General features: G+C 38.2%; 1 protein-coding gene across 1 annotated transcript in view; it reads left to right on the forward strand.

Annotated features, from left to right (window-relative positions):
- Positions 1-423: 423 nt before the first annotated feature.
- Positions 424-20,803, forward strand: part of LOC139119558 (interferon-induced GTP-binding protein Mx-like) — a 42,273-nt gene continuing 21,893 nt past the window's right edge. The window contains exon 1 of the mRNA XM_070683401.1: positions 424-631. Coding sequence (XP_070539502.1) covers positions 424-631 — 208 coding nt within the window. The remainder of the gene's footprint in view (positions 632-20,803) is intronic.

Here is a 20,803-nt window from a genome sequence, read left to right on the forward strand (position 1 = left end):
GTGTTTTTGAATGCAGCCCTACCTGTGCTCGTATAATGTGTCTGGTCATTTGTACAACATCCACCAAAACAATATGATACTATACAAAACCATACCCGGCAATACTAGGAGACTATCTAACAAGCTTTATATTCAACCTTTCATTTGTAAATAAAAACACTGAAAAAGTGATGTTTTGGCAGTATGCCCATGGCCTGTTTGTTTCGTTGTGTCACGAGAGATAGTATAGTAACTTAAAAGGCCTACTCGAGGAAATTGAGAGCGCTGTGGAATTATGGAAATCCCCTTCTAGGTACTATAAGAGCCAAGCCCTGAACGCAGGAGCCTCATTTCAAAACAAGCCCTTCGGACCTAGGTAAACACCTTATTTTAGCAATAAGCACCAAAGTAGAAAGTAAAAGAGCGGAGACAGACGACAGCACCATGGCGCAAAGAACAACAACCACGCCATACCTTTCGGCGGCTTATCAAGAGCGCGTTCGTCCGTGCATCGATTTGGTCGATTCGCTTCGGCGGATCGGCCTAGACAAAGACGTCGACCTGCCGGCAGTCGTCGTCATTGGTGACCAAAGCGTCGGCAAAAGCTCTGTCCTGGAGGCTATTTCGGGAGTTAAGTTGCCAAGGGGAACAGGTAAGATACTCCTTCTCGCCCCTTTAGAAATTGTACAAAACTCACAAGAAAAAGCGAAAAATACAGAAGCTTTAGGTTAAAAGACCGATGTGAGAACTTTGACGCCATGTTGCAAGTTTTGACAAGCAGGCCATTTTGAGGAGGTATCGAATTGCTTCTGATATTTAAATTAGTAGACTTCTTTAATGATATAGCAGTATTCAGTAATATGAGGGTACACGGCATTACTAATTCATATCCATATACACACCTCTAATACTGAATTTCAAAAGTATACTGATTCTCAATGATTTCATAGCAAGAATCAACACGTCGTTATGTGACGCATACCAATGGACGCTTTCAAGAGTCAAATTTTGAATATTGATTAGTTCTCAAGCATGGGTTTCTCTCGACTGTGAAATTGCGCAAATGGCGCATTTCGAGCCATTTAAAAGTTACTGACAGCCCGAAGATCGCGCACAAAACACAGCAAGCAAATACGCCCATGTGATGACGCATGGTGACCCAAGCGCATAGCGTAGTGAATCAAACGATTCCATGTGATTATGCTGTTGTTTCTAGTCAGAATACTCCCTCGGAAAAGAAAAACTTTCGTCTGTCATTCCACTTTTGTTACGTGATGCATAAGGTGGAGTGTACGCATAGAAAAGAACAGCCGCGGACATAGTTGTCATTCAGTCTCCATGGATACTAGTGCAATTTGATGTTCATGTTTTGATAGCGCTAAATTTTGAAAGCAGGCCTTGCAACAATGTATCACTTACAGATTTCGTATATGTGACTTCCAACCTCTTTGTAACAAAAGCACTAATCATTTGTTGAATATGTCAGCTGCAGTGTGTTTCAAGTTCCAGGTTGTCTAAAAACGACAGTAAATAGTCCATTCAGTGGAAGAGAAATAAATACTGAGTTGTTTAATGTCATTAGTAAGCATTAAAAATATGCCACCTAATTTTGATGAATGGGCCAGAAATGCCCCCTTCAGTGAAACGCTCATTTGAATTAGTAATGGTGTCATATAAGTGCAGGCGAAACGAAAGTGAAAGCGCTTCGACTTCGACTATTTAGAGTTCATAAACAAATACAAGTGTAATTTTCTACTGTGTTCATGTCACGTCATTGTTACGTTTACATTCTGTGCGTTTGAGAGAGAGAGAGAGAGAGAGGGTCTTTGATCTAAATGTCTAACTTGATGATAGAACAGGGAATAGTCTGCCTCATAACAAGCCATTTTTCAGACATTTTAGAAGTGAAAGTGGAAATACTGGTCTTTTTCGGTATTTTTACAAAAAGTATGAAACGAGTTGGTTGGATCAAAGAACAGTGATTACTGATACACTGATACTGGTTATTGAATTCAACGCTATATTTCTCAACAATAACATAGGAAAATACATACGATCGGTGTTTACATAACACATTCTGAGTATTTCAACATGCTTTTAGAATACAACTGATATGCACAGCAAATCACTGAAATCCAACAATTCAGTATTGTCCTTCAATATCCTCCTGCTAGAATCTAGCATTTGAATTTTTTTCAATTTACTTTGGCCAAATGTCTTGGCCTCTTTACCGCTGTCCCCACACATTTTACACAATAGTCTAACAACACTGTATTGTGATCGCGGTGAAGTTATGTAGTCATCGTTAAGAAGGTTCTGTTGTCCTGCACAATAGCAACAGTGCAATGTGAAAGAAAACGAACAAAGGATGAACTCAGCAGTTTCCGTATAAAACGAAATTTATTACGAAAAATAAAACTAATTCCTAAGTCAAGGGATAGAATACAAACTGTAAAAGTGTACAGGCTACTTATCTCAGCTGGGACGGCAAAACTCCAGTCTCAGAGTTGTAACAGTCAGTCGGATGAATGAACACATCGTCGTAAACAACGCGCCTCTTTACGGCAACAGCTCAGCGCTACCCGTCAAGAGATTGATTTTTGCGTAGGTCAGCGGAGCGGAAATTATTGCTCTGGCTCGCGAGAATGGAATGAACAGTCCTTTGGCTTGCAGGCTTGCAGTTGCACAAAGTCCACAGTATAATAGTCTAGTCGGAAGGTAGGGTTCCCATGCACCCCATGGATGTATTTTTTTAACCTACATTTTTGTAATCCTTAGGGTCTATATTTAATGAAATTTGATGTTCTCAAAATCAAATAGTGTCCCATGGGGTTCATTTGGCGCCATCTTGGACGCCATCTTGGCCGCCATCTTGGATTTCAACAATGGGGTAGGGGTCACGTATTTACCGCTTGACGGAAACAGAAACAATAAAATACTATAAACGTTACATCTTAGAAAGCCAAGATCATGGCCTTTTCATTGATATATAACTTAATAGGGATAAATTAATATTCGAACGTCGATTAGACTTTATATCGGCCATTGACCGTAAATCGTAAAATTTGCTAAATTTCACACCCAATAATTAAGTTCCCGTTCCTCCAAACAATGTTTCATAAGGTATTTATATATTTTTTGGAAGAACTCAGTGCAATAAACAAGAAAAACAACATTAAAAGTATGTGTCTTGAGATTTAGTAGGTGCATGAGCTTGTTTTCTTATTACGCGGTATGCCATATATCTGTGTGTAACATAAGGGGTAGGGGTAATGTTTCCCTTTCTGTTTCGAATCATGAACGATGAAACATATAAATGTTAAAACGTTTGAAAGTGCTGCATCAGACCTTTCTAAAAATATATAAATTTATGGGGAAAAGGTGCATATTTAAAAGTTACAAAGCTTAAACCTTTCGATTTTTGTCGATTTTAAGTGATTTTTTAAAGAACGAAATTACAACATATGGGGTAGGGGTAATGTTTCCCTTTCTGCCTCGAACTATGAATTATGAAACCATATAAATGTTATACTGTTTGAAAGCTCTGAAATAGGCCTTTCAAAACATGTATAGTTTTATTGGGAAAAATCCATATTTTAAAGTTACAAAGCTTATGCCTTTCAGTTTGTGTCAATTTTAAGTGATTTTTAAAGAACGAAATTACAACATATGGGGTAGGGGTAATGTTTCCCTTTCTGCCTCGAACTATGAAATGTTATACTGTTTGAAAGCTCTGAAATAGGCTTTTCAATACATGTATAGTTTTATTGGGAAAAGTCCATATTTTAAAGTTACAAAGCTCATGCCTTTCAGTTTGTGTCGATTTGAAGTGATTTTTTAAACAAAATTATAACATAAGGGGTAGGGGTAATGTTTCCCGATCTGCCTTGAACCATGAATTATAAAACCATATAAATGTTATACTATTTGAAAGCTCTGAAATAGGCCTTTGCAAACATGTATAGTTTTATTGGGAAAAGTTGCTTATTTGAAAGTTACAAAGCTTAAGCCTTTCAGTTTGTTTCAATTTTAAGTGATGTTTTGAACAATATGCACAAAACAGTTAGTCCGTTGGCCAGGTATCGAAATCATCCCCTCTAAGGCATTTTACCCACTATGATTTTCTGTTAGCTAGTATTCTCAGCTGTCGTAATCTGCTTATTTTCCATTTAACTGATGGTATGTGAGAGTGGAACGACTTGTTTGTGAAGGGCTGTCACGCCCTCAGTAGTAAAATAGGAATGGGTTAGGGGTAACATATTTACCGCTAGTCGGAAACAAAAACAAAAAAGTACCATAAACAATACATTCTTAGAAAGCCAAGATAATCCCCTTACCATTGGTATACAACTAAATGGGGATAAATCGATATTAAACATCTATTAGATTTTATATCGGACATGGAGTGTAAATTGTAAAATTTGCTTAATTTCAATCCCTATAATTAAGTTCATGTTCCTCCAAACAATTTTTACAAGGTATTTATACATTTTGAAAGAACTTAATGCAATAGGGAAGTAAAAAACATTAAAAGAGTGTATCTTCTTGAGACTTATGGGGTGCGTCGATTGTTTTCCTAATATATGGTATGCTGTACATCCCTCTATAATATACATTTAAGGGATAGGGGTATGGGAAATGTTTCCTCTCCTACCAAACGCAGCGAATAAGGAAGCCACATAAATATCATATCTCTGAAACACTAACACAGTTGTTTTTCCAACAAGATATGGCTTGATGGCAAAACTCAAAAATTATGCAGTGACAATACCTAAACTCAAACGTTTGTGTTACTTTACTGATATTTACTTGTTAAAAGGAACATAGAAAAATACTCTATCGGCATTAAATAGCGCTAAAAAGTTAAAATGGTGGTTAAATAAAGACGTTTTTCTCATTTCAATAACTCAAATTAGGGAAAGAACTTTAACAGCTATAATATGTCAAAAATTATATATTCCAAACCCACAAACACTAAATTGGATGTCATAGTCGTCATGCTAAGTTGATATGACAGCAGCAACAATCAATCCCTTTTCTTTAATTGTATCGCGAGAGATATACAAGCAATAAAGCACCACTTTGAAAGGATACCACACGGTTTCGACCGGTAAACAACATATACGCATGAACTTCATTATGAAACCATATAAATGTTATACTGTTTGAAAGCTCTGAAATAGGCATTTCCAAACATGTATAGTTTTATTGGGAAAAGTCCATATTTTAAAGTTACAAAGCCTATGCCTTTCAGTTTGTGTCGATTTAAAGTGATTTTTTAAACAAAATTATAACATAAGGCGTAGGGGTAATGTTTCCCGTTCTGCCCTGAACCATGAAATATGAAACCATATAAATGTTATACTGTTTGAAAGTTCTGAAATAGGCCTTTGCAAACATGTATAGTTTTATTGGGAAAAGTTGCATATTTGAAAGTTACAAAGCTTAAGCCTTTCAGTTTGTTTCAATTTTAAGTGATGTTTTGAACAATATGCACAAAACAGTTAGTCCGTTGGCCAGGTATCGAAATCATCCCCTCTAAGGCATTTTACCTACTATGATTTTCTGTTAGCTAGTATTCTCAGCTGTCGTAATCTGCTTATTTTCCATTTAACTGATGGTGTGTGAGAGTGTAACGACTTGTTTGTGAAGGGCTGTCACGCCCTCAGTAGTTAAATAGGAATGGGTAAGGGGTAACATATTTACCGCTAGTCTGAAAAAAACCCAAAAAAGTACCATAAACAATACATTCTTAGAAAGCCCAGATATAAGCTTTTTACTTTTTTAATAATTATTCGACTATTCCGTATGTACGTGGCGGTCAGTAGCCGAATCATTCACATAATGAACGTTGATATTGCCTGAAACTTCGGTAAATTCATTCAAGCAAACTCTTGTTTGATTAAGTTGATTGTTTTCCTTTCTTTTTTATTTCGAGTATTTGCCATGGCATGACTGAAACGAACCTGGAAACGAAGGATGTACGTATCTATATTAGTCCGAGCCTGAGCGTGATCTGAGAGCAAACAGATCCGCAGATAATGCGAACGATCGCAACCGTTACCAACACACTCATTATGCAGAGCCATGCCCTAAAACGCCCAACCAAACTTGGCACGAATCATGATCCCAGTCCATTTCGAGGCTTTAAGGGAAGTGCGGTGGCCTTTGAAAGACCCTTTGGTTTGGTTTTGTACCGTAGTATAGGAAGAAAACCCAACCTATCGTCGTTGCTGTGAATGTTTGTGTTGTTTTTAGCCTCTTTTTTGCCTATTTGAAGAATCGTCTTTGCAGCCTTCCATCCTGCGTTCTGTGTAGCGAGTGTCTTCGATCGCTCTCTTAAGTGTGTGATGTACAACTGTCTTGAGTCCCGGTGCTTTATTGGGTGTAGAGGTAAATAGTTAGAGATCAGGGTGATAAATTGGTTTCCGCAATGTCTTTCCAGGTGTTGTCACTTTTGAAGGAATTCAACACTCGGTATTTTGGCCTGGTAAGTATTTTTTAAGGTGTACCTGTAGGCTACGTGGTACTGAATAGGGGCCACTTAGGTTTCAACACATTTGATACTCTTTGCCTTCGCTTATACCCCGTTGTATGAGTAGCTGGGATCGGAAATGGGAAAGTCTTAATTGATATCCATCTTCGCTAATATAATCGCAATCATACCAATCCATAATCCGATAACACTAGGTCAAAATTTGTAAGACAATTGTTGTAAACATAGACACAAAACAGCACAGAACAGACAGTAAATAGACGGTACACAAACATAGTCAAATTCATGAAAGAAAGATATATGGACCTCTGGCCAAAAGACCAAGAAGTATTGTCAGGTGTTTCGAAAATAGTAAGCGCATCCTGCCCCACATGTGGCACCCGCCATATATCAATCTGTAAGTCAGATAGGTAGTGGTCACTAACTAAGGCCCCATGTCACCATGCCATCAGTGATCATTTGTCGAAGAGAGATATCGTATTTATCAACCAGCTTGCGATACCTGCCAAAAAAGCGTTTGAATGTAGAGACAAGTCTTGCTCTGGTGTAACCTTGATTTAACAGTTTGAAAGAGAGATGGCCATATCTCTCTACAAAATCACCATATGAACTGCATGCTCTTGCATATCGAATAAGCTGGGAAATGTATACCCCATAAGCAGGTGAGAGTGGAATATTACTGATGAGGTGTGGAAAATTAATTATACTAAAGTTGAAATCATCTCTCTTGTCATATAGCCTAGAAGAAAGGTGACCATTAGAGTCAAATTCAAGTAAAATGTCCAGATATGAAGCAGAAGAGGCCGTTTCTGTAGTCTCTTTAATCTCCAATTCTGGAGGATAAATCATAGCGAGATATTTACTGAATTCAGAGTTATTCAATGAAATAACATCGTCTATGTATCTATATGTAAGGTTGAAAGTACGAGCTACAGAGACCTTTTTCTGCTTGATAAGGTTCTGGATAAATTCTGCCTCGTATGAGAACAGAAATAAGTCGGCAAGTAAGGGAGCACAGTTAGTGCCCATGGGAATTCCTATACACTGTTGGTAAATGTGTCCTCCAAATTCAACAAATATGTTGTCAATGAGGAAATCAAGCATACTGATAATGTCTCTCTCGGTATAAAACACTTTAGCGTTAGTAATATTTTTAACAAAATATGTAGAATTATACCCTAATACCACATATTTGTAACGGCGTGAACTGTTTTTGTAGAAAAATGCTTGGTTGATGATGTTTTTCAAGCGTTCTTTCAATTTATCATGTGGTATTGTGGTATACAATGTGGAAAAATCGAAAGTTTTAATAGATGTTATTTTTGAAACAGATCTTGATTTCAAATTTTCCAAGAGTTCCTTCGAATTTTTTAATATCCACATTTGATTTATACCACTCCGAGAAAAGACAACATCACAGTATGATTGAAGTCCCCGTTTAACAGTACAAAGAACAGAAGTCAGTATCTTCGATAACTCTGTTGTTGAACATTTTGAAGATCCTGCGATAAACCTAGCTTTGTAAGGTGTTTTGTGGAGCTTTGGTATCCAGTATAAGCTAGGCAACTTATTATGGTCATCCTTTGTTGTAATATTAAAATTATCCATGAATGACTTATGGTTTGCCAAAATTTCAGATTTGTTGCACATTGATTGTCTGTAAGTGGAATTCTCGTTTGGCTTACAGATGGCCACCTCTACTTGTTTCGATGAAAATTTGACTTTCAATTGGACAAAACATTGAGTATGACTTTCTTCTGTGTGTCATTTAGGCCTATGAAAAATATGAAAATTGCATACATGTTGTTGTCAAATATCTCAAATCTTAGATTGTAAGAGATAGGCTTAGTCTTCCCTGTAATCATACAAATGAGTTAAATGGGAATTTATTGGAGTAGATAACAGTGATCGAAAAGAATGGTTGACACTATAGAAAGACTTATCTCGGACTGCGGGGACCTAACTATAAAAGAACAGCACAGAATACTTGCCGGATGTATTGACTGTTCATGTATAGTACAGGCAGTACTGTACAATATGGAATGTAAAACATACAATCAAAGAAGTGGCAAATTTTCTCAACTTTTCACAAAGTTTATATTCCATCATTACTATCAGGATTAGGATTTTCCAAATCTATAAATAAGCTATTATTGATTACACCTTGATTCAGCAAGACTAATATTTTGCATTTGCCACGCAACCAGCCATGCCCGTCCCTGGGATTGCGAACAATGCCTTTAACGAAGCCTTTGAACGCTTTTTTTGAATTGTGTAAGAATGTCCTCTCTGTGGAGTATAATGTGTGAAGCCGTTGTCTGGCTCGCTTGACTCTGATGATTATGTGTTGACTTATTTTTTCTCAGCTGCTGGTGGCTGATCTAGTTCGAAAGTTAGATCAATCTAGTCTCTCTGATTCGATCATGCTGGTGGTAATGGTATCTTCAAGCATTGACCCTAAACGTCCGTTTGTAGGGTCTTTGCTTCAAAGACACCAGGGTCTAACATTGGTTAAATGTCATCCATGATAAGAAACTAATGATAGATTCACTCACAAGGCATTTTAAACATTGAGGTGTCAATGGGAATATAAGCCTTTTTAGTCATTTTCTGAGGTTTGTCTCGCCTTCTTATTGCTTGTTGTAGAGAGTGTTTGTTCGCCTTCTGTTTACTATTTAGTTGCATAATTTGAATGCGTTCTGTGACATTTGGCTTTTCGGGTTTTAGTTCCAGAATTATTTGCTATTGAATTTTAGTACCCTGTCGGAAATGTAATCCTCATTGGGAGTATTAGTCTTCTGCGTTGTAAAATAATTTCGAAAAATTGGTTATGATCTCTTGTTTTCTGGTAAGGAAGGTAAAGTGTTGTCGATCCATCTTATCTTAGTATGGAGAAACTATATTATGGATTAATGGTGATTGGTTTTGAGCGATAAAAGATTCTCTCGTGTTCCCGTGTGGTATTAAAAGTAACACTATTTATAGTGAGCTCTGATTTGCCCAGACGGTCACGTGACGGTGCATATATTTACGATATACTGTAAAATTGGCCATTCCTATCTCCAAAGTGGGTTTCTTTCAAATTGTTTTTATACTGATATAATATAGCGATAAACAACCCCTATGAGTTGGGTACACCACTCGAGCTCGGTTTTGACCATTTCGCTCCTTAAACACACGACTGAAGTTCATGCGTATATGTTGTTTACCGGTCGAAACCGTGTGGTATCCTTTCAAAGTGGTGCTTTATTGCTTATAGATCTCTCGCGATACGATTAAAGAAAAGGGATTGATTGTTGCTGCTGTCATATCAACTTAGCATGACGACTATGACATCCAATTTAGTGTTTGTGGATTTGGAATATATAATTTTTGACATATTATAGCTGTTAAAGTTCTTTCCCTAATTTGAGTTATTGAAATGAGAAAAACGTCTTTTATTAACCACCATTTTAACTTTTTAGCGCTATTTAATGCCTATAGAGTATTTTTCTATGTTCCTTTTAACAAGTAAATATCAGTAAAGTAACACAAACATTTGAGTTTAGGCATTGTCACTGCATAATTTTTGAGTTTCGCCATCAAGCCATATCTTGTTGGAAAAACAACTGCGTTAGTGTTTCAGAGATATGATATTTATGTGGCTTCCTTATTCGCTGCGTTTGGTAGGAGAGGAAACATTTCCCATACCCCTATCCCTTAAATGTATATTATAGAGGGATGTACAGCATACCATATATTAGGAAAACAACGACGCACCCCATAAGTCTCAAGAAGATACACTCTTCTAATGTTTTTTACTTCTCTATTGCATTCAGTTCTTTAAAAATGTATAAATACCTTGTAAAAATTGTTTGGAGGAACATGAACTTAATTATTGGGATTGAAATTAAGCAAATTTTACAATTTACACTCCATGTTCGATATAAAATCTAATAGATGTTTGAATATCGATTTATCCCCATTTAGTTGTATACTAATGGTAGGGGGTTATCTGGGCTTTCTAAGAATGTATTGTTTATGGTACTTTTTTGTTTTTGTTTCCGACTAGCGGTAAATATGTTACCCCTAACCCATTCCTATTTTACTACTGAGGGCGTGACAGCCCTTCACAAACAAGTCGTTCCACTCTCACACACCATCAGTTAAATGGAAAATAAGCAGATTATGACAGCTGAGAATACTAGCTAACAGAAAATCATAGTGGGTAAAATGCCTTAGAGGGGATGATTTCGATACCTGGCCAACGGACTAACTGTTTTGTGCATATTGTTCAAAACATCACTTAAAATTGAAACAAACTGAAAGGCTTAAGCTTTGTAACTTTCAAATATGCAACTTTTCCCAATAAAACTATACATGTTTGCAAAGGCCTATTTCAGAACTTTCAAACAGTATAACATTTATATGGTTTCATATTTCATGGTTCAGGGCAGAACGGGAAACATTACCCCTACGCCTTATGTTATAATTTTGTTTAAAAAATCACTTTAAATCGACACAAACTGAAAGGCATAGGCTTTGTAACTTTAAAATATGGACTTTTCCCAATAAAACTATACATGTTTGGAAATGCCTATTTCAGAGCTTTCAAACAGTATAACATTTATATGGTTTCATAATTCACAGTTCGAGGCAGAAAGGGAAACATTACCCCTACCCCATATGTTGTAATTTCGTTCCTAAAAAATCACTTAAAATCGACAAAACCGAAAGGTTTAAGCTTTGCAACTTTTAAATATGCATCTTTTCCCCATAAATCTATATATTTTTAGAAAGGTCTGATGCAGCACTTTCAAACAGTTTAACATTTATATGGTTTCATCGTTCATGATTCGAAACAGAAAGGGAAACATTACCCCTACCCCTTATGTTACACACGGATATATGGCATACCGCGTAATAAGAAAACAAGCTCATGCACCCACTAAATCTCAAGACACATACTTTCAATGTTGTTTTTCTTCTTTATTGCACTGAGTTCTGTTCTTTAAAAAATATATAAATACCTTATGAAAAATTATTTGGAGGGACGGGAACTTAATTATTGGGTGTGAAATTTTGCAAATTTTACGATTTACGGTCAATGGCCGATATAAAGTCTAATCGACGTTCGAATATTAATTTATCCCTATTAAGTTATATATCAATGAAAAGGCCATGATCTTGGCTTTCTAAAAATGTAACGTTTATAGTATTTTATTGTTTCTGTTTCCGTCAAGCGGTAAATACATGACCCCTACCCAATTGTTGAAATCCAAGATGGCGGCCAAGATGGCGGCCAAGATGGCGCCAAATGAACCCCATGGGACGCTATTTGATTTTGGGAACATCAAAATTCATTAAATATAGACCCTAAGGATTACAAAAATGTAGGCATGGGGTGCATGGGATCCCTACCTTACGACCCGACTATAAATCCAGCGTGCGCGGTGAAGGTCTTAAAAAGTCTTGAAATTCATACTTCTAAAATTTCAAAAGAGACTTGAAGTAACACGCAAGAGACACGATCCCAAACGTCTGACTGCAAGCTGTGCCAGTCCCCTAGTTATACTCAAGTGGTAATATAAGAGAATATAAGAACAATCTATTGATATGCTAATTACTGCTCTAAAATTACCTCCCTTACACGACTAATTAAATTTCCAGAACATTCCAAATATGACAAATTGAATTTCAAGGTCGTGAGGTCGTGAAGGACAGTGACCTTAAGAATGTTCTAGACTAATTAAACTCAGGTCACGAGTGTGGGGAAAATGACCTATATAACACACCCCGTCTTCAAAAAAAAGATTTTTTTTCAAAAAAAACCTTTCTTTTACAAACGTGTTATTAAAAGTGTGAACAACAATAAACTCTAAATACGAGAGAGACAGTCCGATAGACAGACCTACATAACAAGAGCAAGCTCATACTGTTGTTGCACTGTAGTAAGTTGTTTCCATTGGACTGGTACGGGCCACAGCTTGGCGTACAACAACATCACTAATTGAATTTGCCGAAAAAAATTCCAAATCGGGCAGAGTAAAAGCGGCGATGAACAATTTTCGAGTTTTCTTTAGGGCCTTATGGATTATTTTTTATGTTTCTCGAAATCTCTTAAAAAGTACGATATGATAATTCAAAACCTGGAACTAATATTGTACAATTTATACCTTGAAGTAATAAATCTTGCAAAATTGACATCCCCCTTCATAGATTTCTGTAAACATTGTCTAGAATCTCCTGATGGGTTTCGGGTTCTGCGTGCCCCTTGATAATTTATTGCATTATTTTTATCTACAATAGATTGATTGTACGTTGATGTTATATAGTGACCATATGTTGGTTTGTTATTGAAGCTTTACACAAAGTTTGCGCAATAGAAACATAAAATTTAAAAGGTTCATATACGTAGAGCGAAATGATTCAGAGGTTTCATGAACTGCTTTAAAATTTCATTTGAAAAGGTATAGTTTGATAAACCATAGACCTTCGAGAACGTGTTTAACATATTCGTCGTGGAAATCATGATCTTTTATTCGCTTGATAAGGTCTCTTGTCAGGGCAGCTGGATGCTCACGAAAATTAGACCTTGGCCAAACGAGCCGTTAGATCGTTTGATTAAAAGCACCGCCACGCTGTTGTATGTGACCTGTGAAGAGCCTATCACGTAATCGCCTAGTACTTCAGCTCCGATGGTCACGTGACGCCATAAGCACAGACAAATATAGACAGACTGGAAATGTGGCATGCCTTTTGTTACATGGTCGTCTCGGTAGACTATTGGCTTTTCATATTTAAATGAGCTTCAAAGGTATTAACTTTTTGGAGGCTTTGTTTGTGGTTGATAGTTGCACGAGATTATGCGAAAAATACGACTAGATGGCTTCGTACTGCCAGTCGCGTAGCAACCATAGTTACTTTGTGAGCTCTCAGGCCAGAAACACTGCTTCACGCCAATCAAAACATAACACGCCAGCAGTTTTATAAACATGTCTTCCTTGACGCACGTGTTAAAGACGGTATGACTGACCGTAAATCATTGAGTAAAACCAGACAGTATCGATAAAAGACTTTCAAATTTGGTTCAAACACACTCATTATATATTCATAAAAATATGAGAGGAATTTTTAAAATGGTAAAACTCACTTTCCTGAAGCTCAAAACACTCCCCTTTTCGCCAGCACGTCAATTCCGCTCAGCACCACACGACAACAACAATACAAACTTTGCCGAACATACTTTCGTTTAACAATTGGCGAAAATCCGAAAATAACCGAAGGATGCATGGTCGGCACTCTTCGGAAAAGAGAGGCGAGAGCAACCTGAGGCGAGGCGAACATGGATGGGTTACGTAACCGCTTCACGCCTTAAACAATACCAATTGCGAGTCTGTTTATGTTTGTCTGTGCCATAAGTGACCTCGAAGAACATATCACGAACATCTTATCTGTTACATGTAAGAGTTTGACTGACAGTCAAAAGAAAGCAGTAAGCTGGATGGCAACGTTGCTTTGTAATAAGTAAGACTGGAAGTGGCAAATCTTTTTGCTAACAATCACTTTGCGTTACCGTACCAATGAAGATTGAAACAATGCAGTCTCATAGTGTATAGTGGTATCCCTACTCACTAGCATTATGCACGAACAAGTTGCAAAATGACGTCGTGTTTACTTTTCAGCAACATACATACATCGGCAAGAATCTCGATGACGATGAGCTCCTCGATCCCTTGAACCCTCAGTTACTTAATGACTGCTCTGCGCCAACGCTGCCCTAAGACGTGTGTATGTGCATGTGAAACTCCCAAATTGCTATGCAGACGATGCCATGTCATCTTCCGCTTTCGATTTCACTGTGAAAAATGAGTATTTGAGTCATTTATCACATAACGGTCGATCCTTCCACAATCATCTGTTTTCTAAAATTCCGCTCTGCGCTTACGCACCTGTCATGTTCTGATATCTGCCTCCCTCAATCAGTAGAGCAAGTTTATTGTTCACCAGAGGTTCATGGGTAATTGTAATTGTAATTGTAATAATGGCGGGAGTAAAGAATTCACTGTTTGTGTTGTGAAGTTCAATCTGGTCTGTGTAGTTCAATCTGAGCCATCCAGGCGACATATCACATGGGTGACGAGGATCAACATCTGAACGGACTTTTCCAGATGGTCGACCAAGGGAAAAACGTCATTTTGATCTTTGATGGGGAAGGTGTTATTCGCACCGCAGCGGCGCTAATAAGGAGTCTTGATTTCTTATTTGCCCCGCAGCCATGCGAATAAGGAATCGAAATTTCTTATTCGCCCCGCAGCGGTCCAAATAAGGAATCTAAATTTCTTAGTCCTGCAGCAGCCAGGTTGGATAAGAAAAAAAGAATAGTTATTCGTCCCACAGCGAAAATCGTCACACCCCCCCCCCCAAGACAAGAATGAGGAGCATGTTGAACAGACAAAACGAACTCGTGTTGTAAAGTTCTAGGGAGAATAATCGTACATCGAAACTTTTACTTCTCCAGAAAGCTTGGAAATGGAAAGCCAAAAAAGAAGTTTTGATGTCCTTTGTTAAAAAGTTAGCATGTAAGTTTCTTTTGTCTCTTTTAGTTGGAGAAAAATCAATATCCTGTTGTTTCATAAAACAGGTGCAACTGGTCTGCTACAGTATTTTCTATAACTTTCTTCTGTATGGCAGAAGACAATCGGTGGAAAATTTACAAAAATTGTATCTACTGTCTAAATCAAGCACGATTTTCTTTATCTTTTAAAATGCAAATTAAGAAGAAAGGTGTTCTTAAAAGTACGATAACAGAATTTGTACAACTCGTCCAGGAATTTGTCTACATACGGGAGACATGGTAGACTTCACAGGGGAATCTTCACTGGTACAAATCATGATTTCTTATGGACAATTTCTGGTACTGTGGCCAGTGCCTTGGGGAGATATATTCACAGAGCGATTGTATTAAACGGAATTTGTTGCATGTTTGAAAACTACAATTTAATTGGGTGCATGAACATCGCTTTCCCATTGGGTTTAGCGTGCGGGGCGAATAAGAAATTTTGATTTCTGATACTTCAGATGCGGCCTCTTCTGCTTCATATTTGGAAATTTTCCTTGAATTTGACTATAATGGTCACCTTTCTACTAGGCTATATTACAAGAGAGATGATTTAAACTTTAGTATCATCAATTTCCCACACCTTGGCAGTAATATTCTACTCTCACCAGCTTATGGGGTATACATTTCCCAGCTTATTCGATATACAAGAGCATGCAGGTCATACGATGATTTTTTACAAAGACATAGCCATCTCTCTTTCAAACTGATAAATCAAGGTAACACCAGAGAAAGACTGTTCTGGCAGGTATCACAAACTGGTAGATAAATACAATATCTCTCTTCGATACATGATCGCTGATGGCATCAGTGACATATTGCCTTAGTTGGTGTCCACTAGCTATTTGACTTACAGATTTATATATGACGAGGGCCACATGTGGGGCAGGATGCGCGTACTATTTTTGAAACGCCTGACATCACTTCTTGGTCCTTTAGCAGAGGTCCGTATATCTCTCTTTCATGAATTTGACTTTGTTATGTGTACCGGTGATTTACTGTCTCTTCTGTGCTGTTTTGTGTCTATGATTATAACTATTGTATTACGAATTTTGACCTAGTGTTATCGGATCATGGATTGATGTGATTGCAATGCCACTTTCCTTTGATTGTGCTGGAGATGCAACGATGGCAGGTGAGCGATGAAAATGGTTGTTGGCTTCCTTTGAACAATTTGCAGACGCCAAAAATTTGATTTTAGACTCTGGTAAGCCAAATATTGCCCGACAGAGGCGATCACAGATGCTACAATTAGCTAGACCCGATGTACAAGATGCTTTCGTACATAAGATAATACAGATATGCAAGCTGAGTACAAAAAGACCGTTGATGCTTTGAATTCTCACTTTGTGCCAGTAGCTAAGTAAAGATATGGGAGGCGAAATATTCGATCCCTTACCCAGAAAAAGGGAGAAACAGTTCAGTAATTTGTATCCAGATTAGAATGGGCAGCAAACGACTGACTTTCGTGCTGATGCTGACATAGACTCTCTAGAATCACCAACATTGTGGATGAGGACGCATGGAAAACTATAAGCAAAGAAAATCCAGTGCATATCGTACAAGCAAAAAACAAGTTGCATGCGTATGCACCCGACAAACCCTTGACAGTTATTGGTGCATTCTCCTGTGACATCAAAGTAGGCAAACAGAAAACAAATGTCAAGGTCACCATTGTGAAAGGGAGTGATGTAACACTGCTCGGTAAAAACTCAGCTACACAGTTGGAGCGTTGAAGGTTGGAGTAGACCTTATGAACTCTGTCTCAGATCAAAGGGTGCGATGCTACGCCAAAATTGAACACTAGACAAGTTACAATTCATTTCGATTATTAGGATAAACTATTAGTGCAGTCATTAAGGCATATCCTTCAACCTAAGAAGTAAGGTGAAACAGAAAATCCAAGACTTGGTGGAAAATGACATCATTGAAGCTGTTGAAGGCCCCAGTGCAGGCGGTTGGTTAATCTGGTGCTTGCCGTTTATAAAGCCAATGGGGATATAAGATTGTATCTTGATATGAGGAGAGCTAATGAAGCTATTATCAGAGGCAGATACCCAATTATTCTGTACGTGAAATAATTTAAAATATGAATGGATCCACAGTATTCAGTAGGTTAGATCTGAATTTGTCGACAGACATCTGTACATTTGTGACACAATGTGGTCTATTCAGTCATAAGAGACTCCTGTTTGGTGTACATTTGGTGAGCGAGTTATACTAATATGAAATCTCTTCAGTGTTAGCCGGAATTCCTGGGGTAGACAACATTCCTGATGGCATGATTGTGCATACCCCTAACAATGCGATGCATGACCAGCAAATTCATCAAGTCATGAAAAGGCTGAAGCAGCATGGACTAACCTTTGACATTGATAACTATGTGTTCTCAATGGGTAAGCTTGGGTTCATGGGAATACTGCTTTCTGATGAGGAAGTCGACTCAACTTAGTCACGAGTAAAAGACATCCTTGAAGGTAGGGAAACCAAAAATGCAGCCACAGTACGCAGCTTCTTGGAACTGGTAAACTTCATTTGTCGATTTATCCCATACTTTGACAATCTGCAAACCATGACCAATCACAAAGCCCTCGAGGCTGATATACGGGCACCGTTCTAAACTGGGTCCCAGAATTGAAAGGTGACTTCTTTGCATGCAGCCATATACTTCAATGTGGTAGACATACCAGGCAAGCAGGTGGTGGCTGACCCTCTCTTTTGACTTCTGAAACCTGGCAGTAAAGTGGAGCATAACGATAACGGAGCTGATGACTATGTGAGATTTGTGGCAGTATGTACAATAGTACAAGCTCTGACAACCCGCGAAGTTGAGGAGGCTTCTGCAGTCGACCCCGAATTCGCAGAATTGAGAATTGCGATCAGTTCTGGCCATTTTGAAAACTTTCGACAATATCAACATGTGGCGGGAGAGTTGTGTATGATTGGGCAGCTGATACTATGAGGAATCCGTGTTGTGCTACCTACAAAGCTGAGGCAACAAGCCTTAATTCTTGCCCATAAAGGACATCTCGGTGTAGTTGGTGAAGATTGATGGATGACAAAGATTGATTGTGATTTTATAAGATGTTTACTTCAGACCATTCCAAGTTACATGTCAGCCATACTGGTCAAGGTGCATGTGTAGGTCAAGCAGTGACCAAGAAGATCTATTCATATCATGAACTCATTTGCATAGTACATAACTATTCTACATCCTTCTTCTTTAGATAATGTCCTGTACTACTAATACTTTGGGTAATGTCTGGTACTGCTAAGAGCTTGCAGTATTCTCAAAATCAAACAATGTTCACTGTTCTGAAATCACGATTTTGTTTTTGTTTTGTTTTTTTTTGTTTTTTTTTTTAAATTCTGCTCATAATATCAAATCGAAACTTCACAAAAATTTAACAATAATTTTGCAAGGTCAGGGGTGGACTACCCTTCCCTTGGGCTTAGAAACCGAGGATTATTCTGCCTCTGTCATGTGGTTTCAAGCCTGTCGAAATACATGTAGTATCAAATTTTCAATGTGCTACATAATCTGCATATTGTGGATTTGGTTTCACAACTCTGCCATAGCGAGTTATGACTGGAATTTTCTTTGGAGTCACTGTTTTAGTTAAATCATGTCCATGGTGAACTGTGGCATTGTCTTGTTGGGCATCATGACTTGGTTTATCACTTGATATAGGGTTTCCCATAGGAACAGAACTGTCAGCTGGGCATGGTAGATCAATGACTGTTTCTTCTTGCTTTACTGGGGACTCTGCAACTGGCAGTATATGTCTCCGGTTTCTTCTGTATTCTTTGTTGTCTACCTTTACTATGTAGGATCTAGGTTGCTTGGCAACATCCTGGATGATACCTTGTTGGTTGTAGCCCTTCTGTGTTTGCACCCTTACAATCTGTTGTGGCTTTGACTGTGGTAATGGTTTTTCTGACTTGTTATTATGCACTCGCTTTTGTTCTCGCTTCTTTTGTAGCTGCATTTTCACACTTCTGGTACTTTTTGAAGATGGCTTTAGAAGTGTGTTGCTGTGAGGTATAGTTGTGCGTGTTCGTCTTGACATAAGGCGTTGCGCTGGTGATCTAAGAGTAGTATCACTTGGTACATTCCGTATGTTCAACAGATTTAGGTACAAGTCAGATCCTTCTCGCTTGGTTTTCTTAAGGAGATCTTTGGCACTTTGAACCGCTCTTTCTGCCAATCCGTTCAACTGTGGATATCCAGGACTACTGGAAATGTGGGTAAGGTTCCAATCTCTAGAGAATTTTCTGAATTCATGGCTTATAAATTGTCCTCCATTATCTGACATTGGTGTATATGGTATTCCATGTGTTGTGAAGTGTCTCTTAAGTTTTCTTACCACGGTTTTAGATGTTGTATTTCATAGGGTGTCGATTTCAAACCAACCAGAAAAGGAGTCAACGAGTACCAGGTATTTCAATCTATTCCATTCAAAGAGGTCTGTTGCAACAGTTGACCATGGCAAATCTGGTACTGGATGTGATTTCAGTGGTTCTTTCTGTTGATGCGATTTCATACTGTTGCAAATACTGCATTGAAGTACAGCACATTCGATGTCGTTACTCATGCCCGGCCAGTAAATTATGCCTCGAGCACGACGTTTAGTAGCTTCCTTTCCTGAGTAGCCTCTGTGTAGTATGGTTACATACTTTGTTTGCAGTGACGCTGGTATAACCATTTTCGGTCCCTTCATGACAATTCCATCATTAACAGAGAGTTCATCACGTATTGTGAAGTACGGTTTTACTTCAACTGGTACTTGATTGATGTGCTCCGGCCAGCCATTCCGAATTTTGTCCATTACTTTCAGTAGTGTTACATCTGCACTGGTTTCTAGTTTCAACTCTTCCATTCTGTCATCAGAGATGGATAAGACTGTCATGACAATAAAATCACAGTTTTCATCACGTATTTGTGCAGTTGTTTTGCTCGGAGCCCGTGATAGTGCATCAGCCAGGTACAGTTCTTTACCTTTCTTGTAGGTCAATGTGATATTGAACTTCTGTAACTGCAACATCATTCGCTGTAGACGCGCTGGTGCCATATTCAGTGGCTTGTTCATTATTGTTATCAGAGGTTTGTGATCTGTTTCTACAACTACGGGCTTCCCATATACGTAGACATAGAACTTGTTGCAGGCAAATACTATAGCCAGTAGCTCTTTTTAAATTTGAGCATACTTCCTCTCTGCATTTGTCATCGTACGCGAGGCGTACGCAATGGGCTCACTGTTTTGAAGACACGCTGCTCCAAGTCCAAATTAAGATGCATCACAGGTTAATGTGATGGGCTTGTGCACATCGTAGTATTTCAGGACAGGAGGGCTTGTTATACGTTTCTTCAGATCATCGTATGCTTTCTGATGCTTTTCCAGCCAACACCAAACAGTATCCTTGTGAAGTAATTCACGCAGTGGTGCTGTCATTTCACTTAGATTATCGATGAATTTTGACAGATAATTTATCATTCCCAAGAAGCGTTGCAATGATACTGGACCTTCTGGCTTGGGCATCTCAATTATTGCCTTTATCTTCTCAGGATCTGGTTTAAGGCCATGTTCGGTAAACAGGTGTCCTGCATAGCCAACTTCCTTCAGTCTAAATTTACATTTGTCAGGGTTTAATTTCAGTGAGACTTCTCTTGCACGTTCCAGCACTTTCAAGAGATATTCATCATGTTCTGCATCACCATTTCCACCTAC

The sequence above is a fragment of the Ptychodera flava genome, chromosome 20 (genome assembly GCF_041260155.1).
Source record: "Ptychodera flava strain L36383 chromosome 20, AS_Pfla_20210202, whole genome shotgun sequence".
NCBI classification, from domain to species: Eukaryota; Metazoa; Hemichordata; class Enteropneusta; family Ptychoderidae; genus Ptychodera; species Ptychodera flava.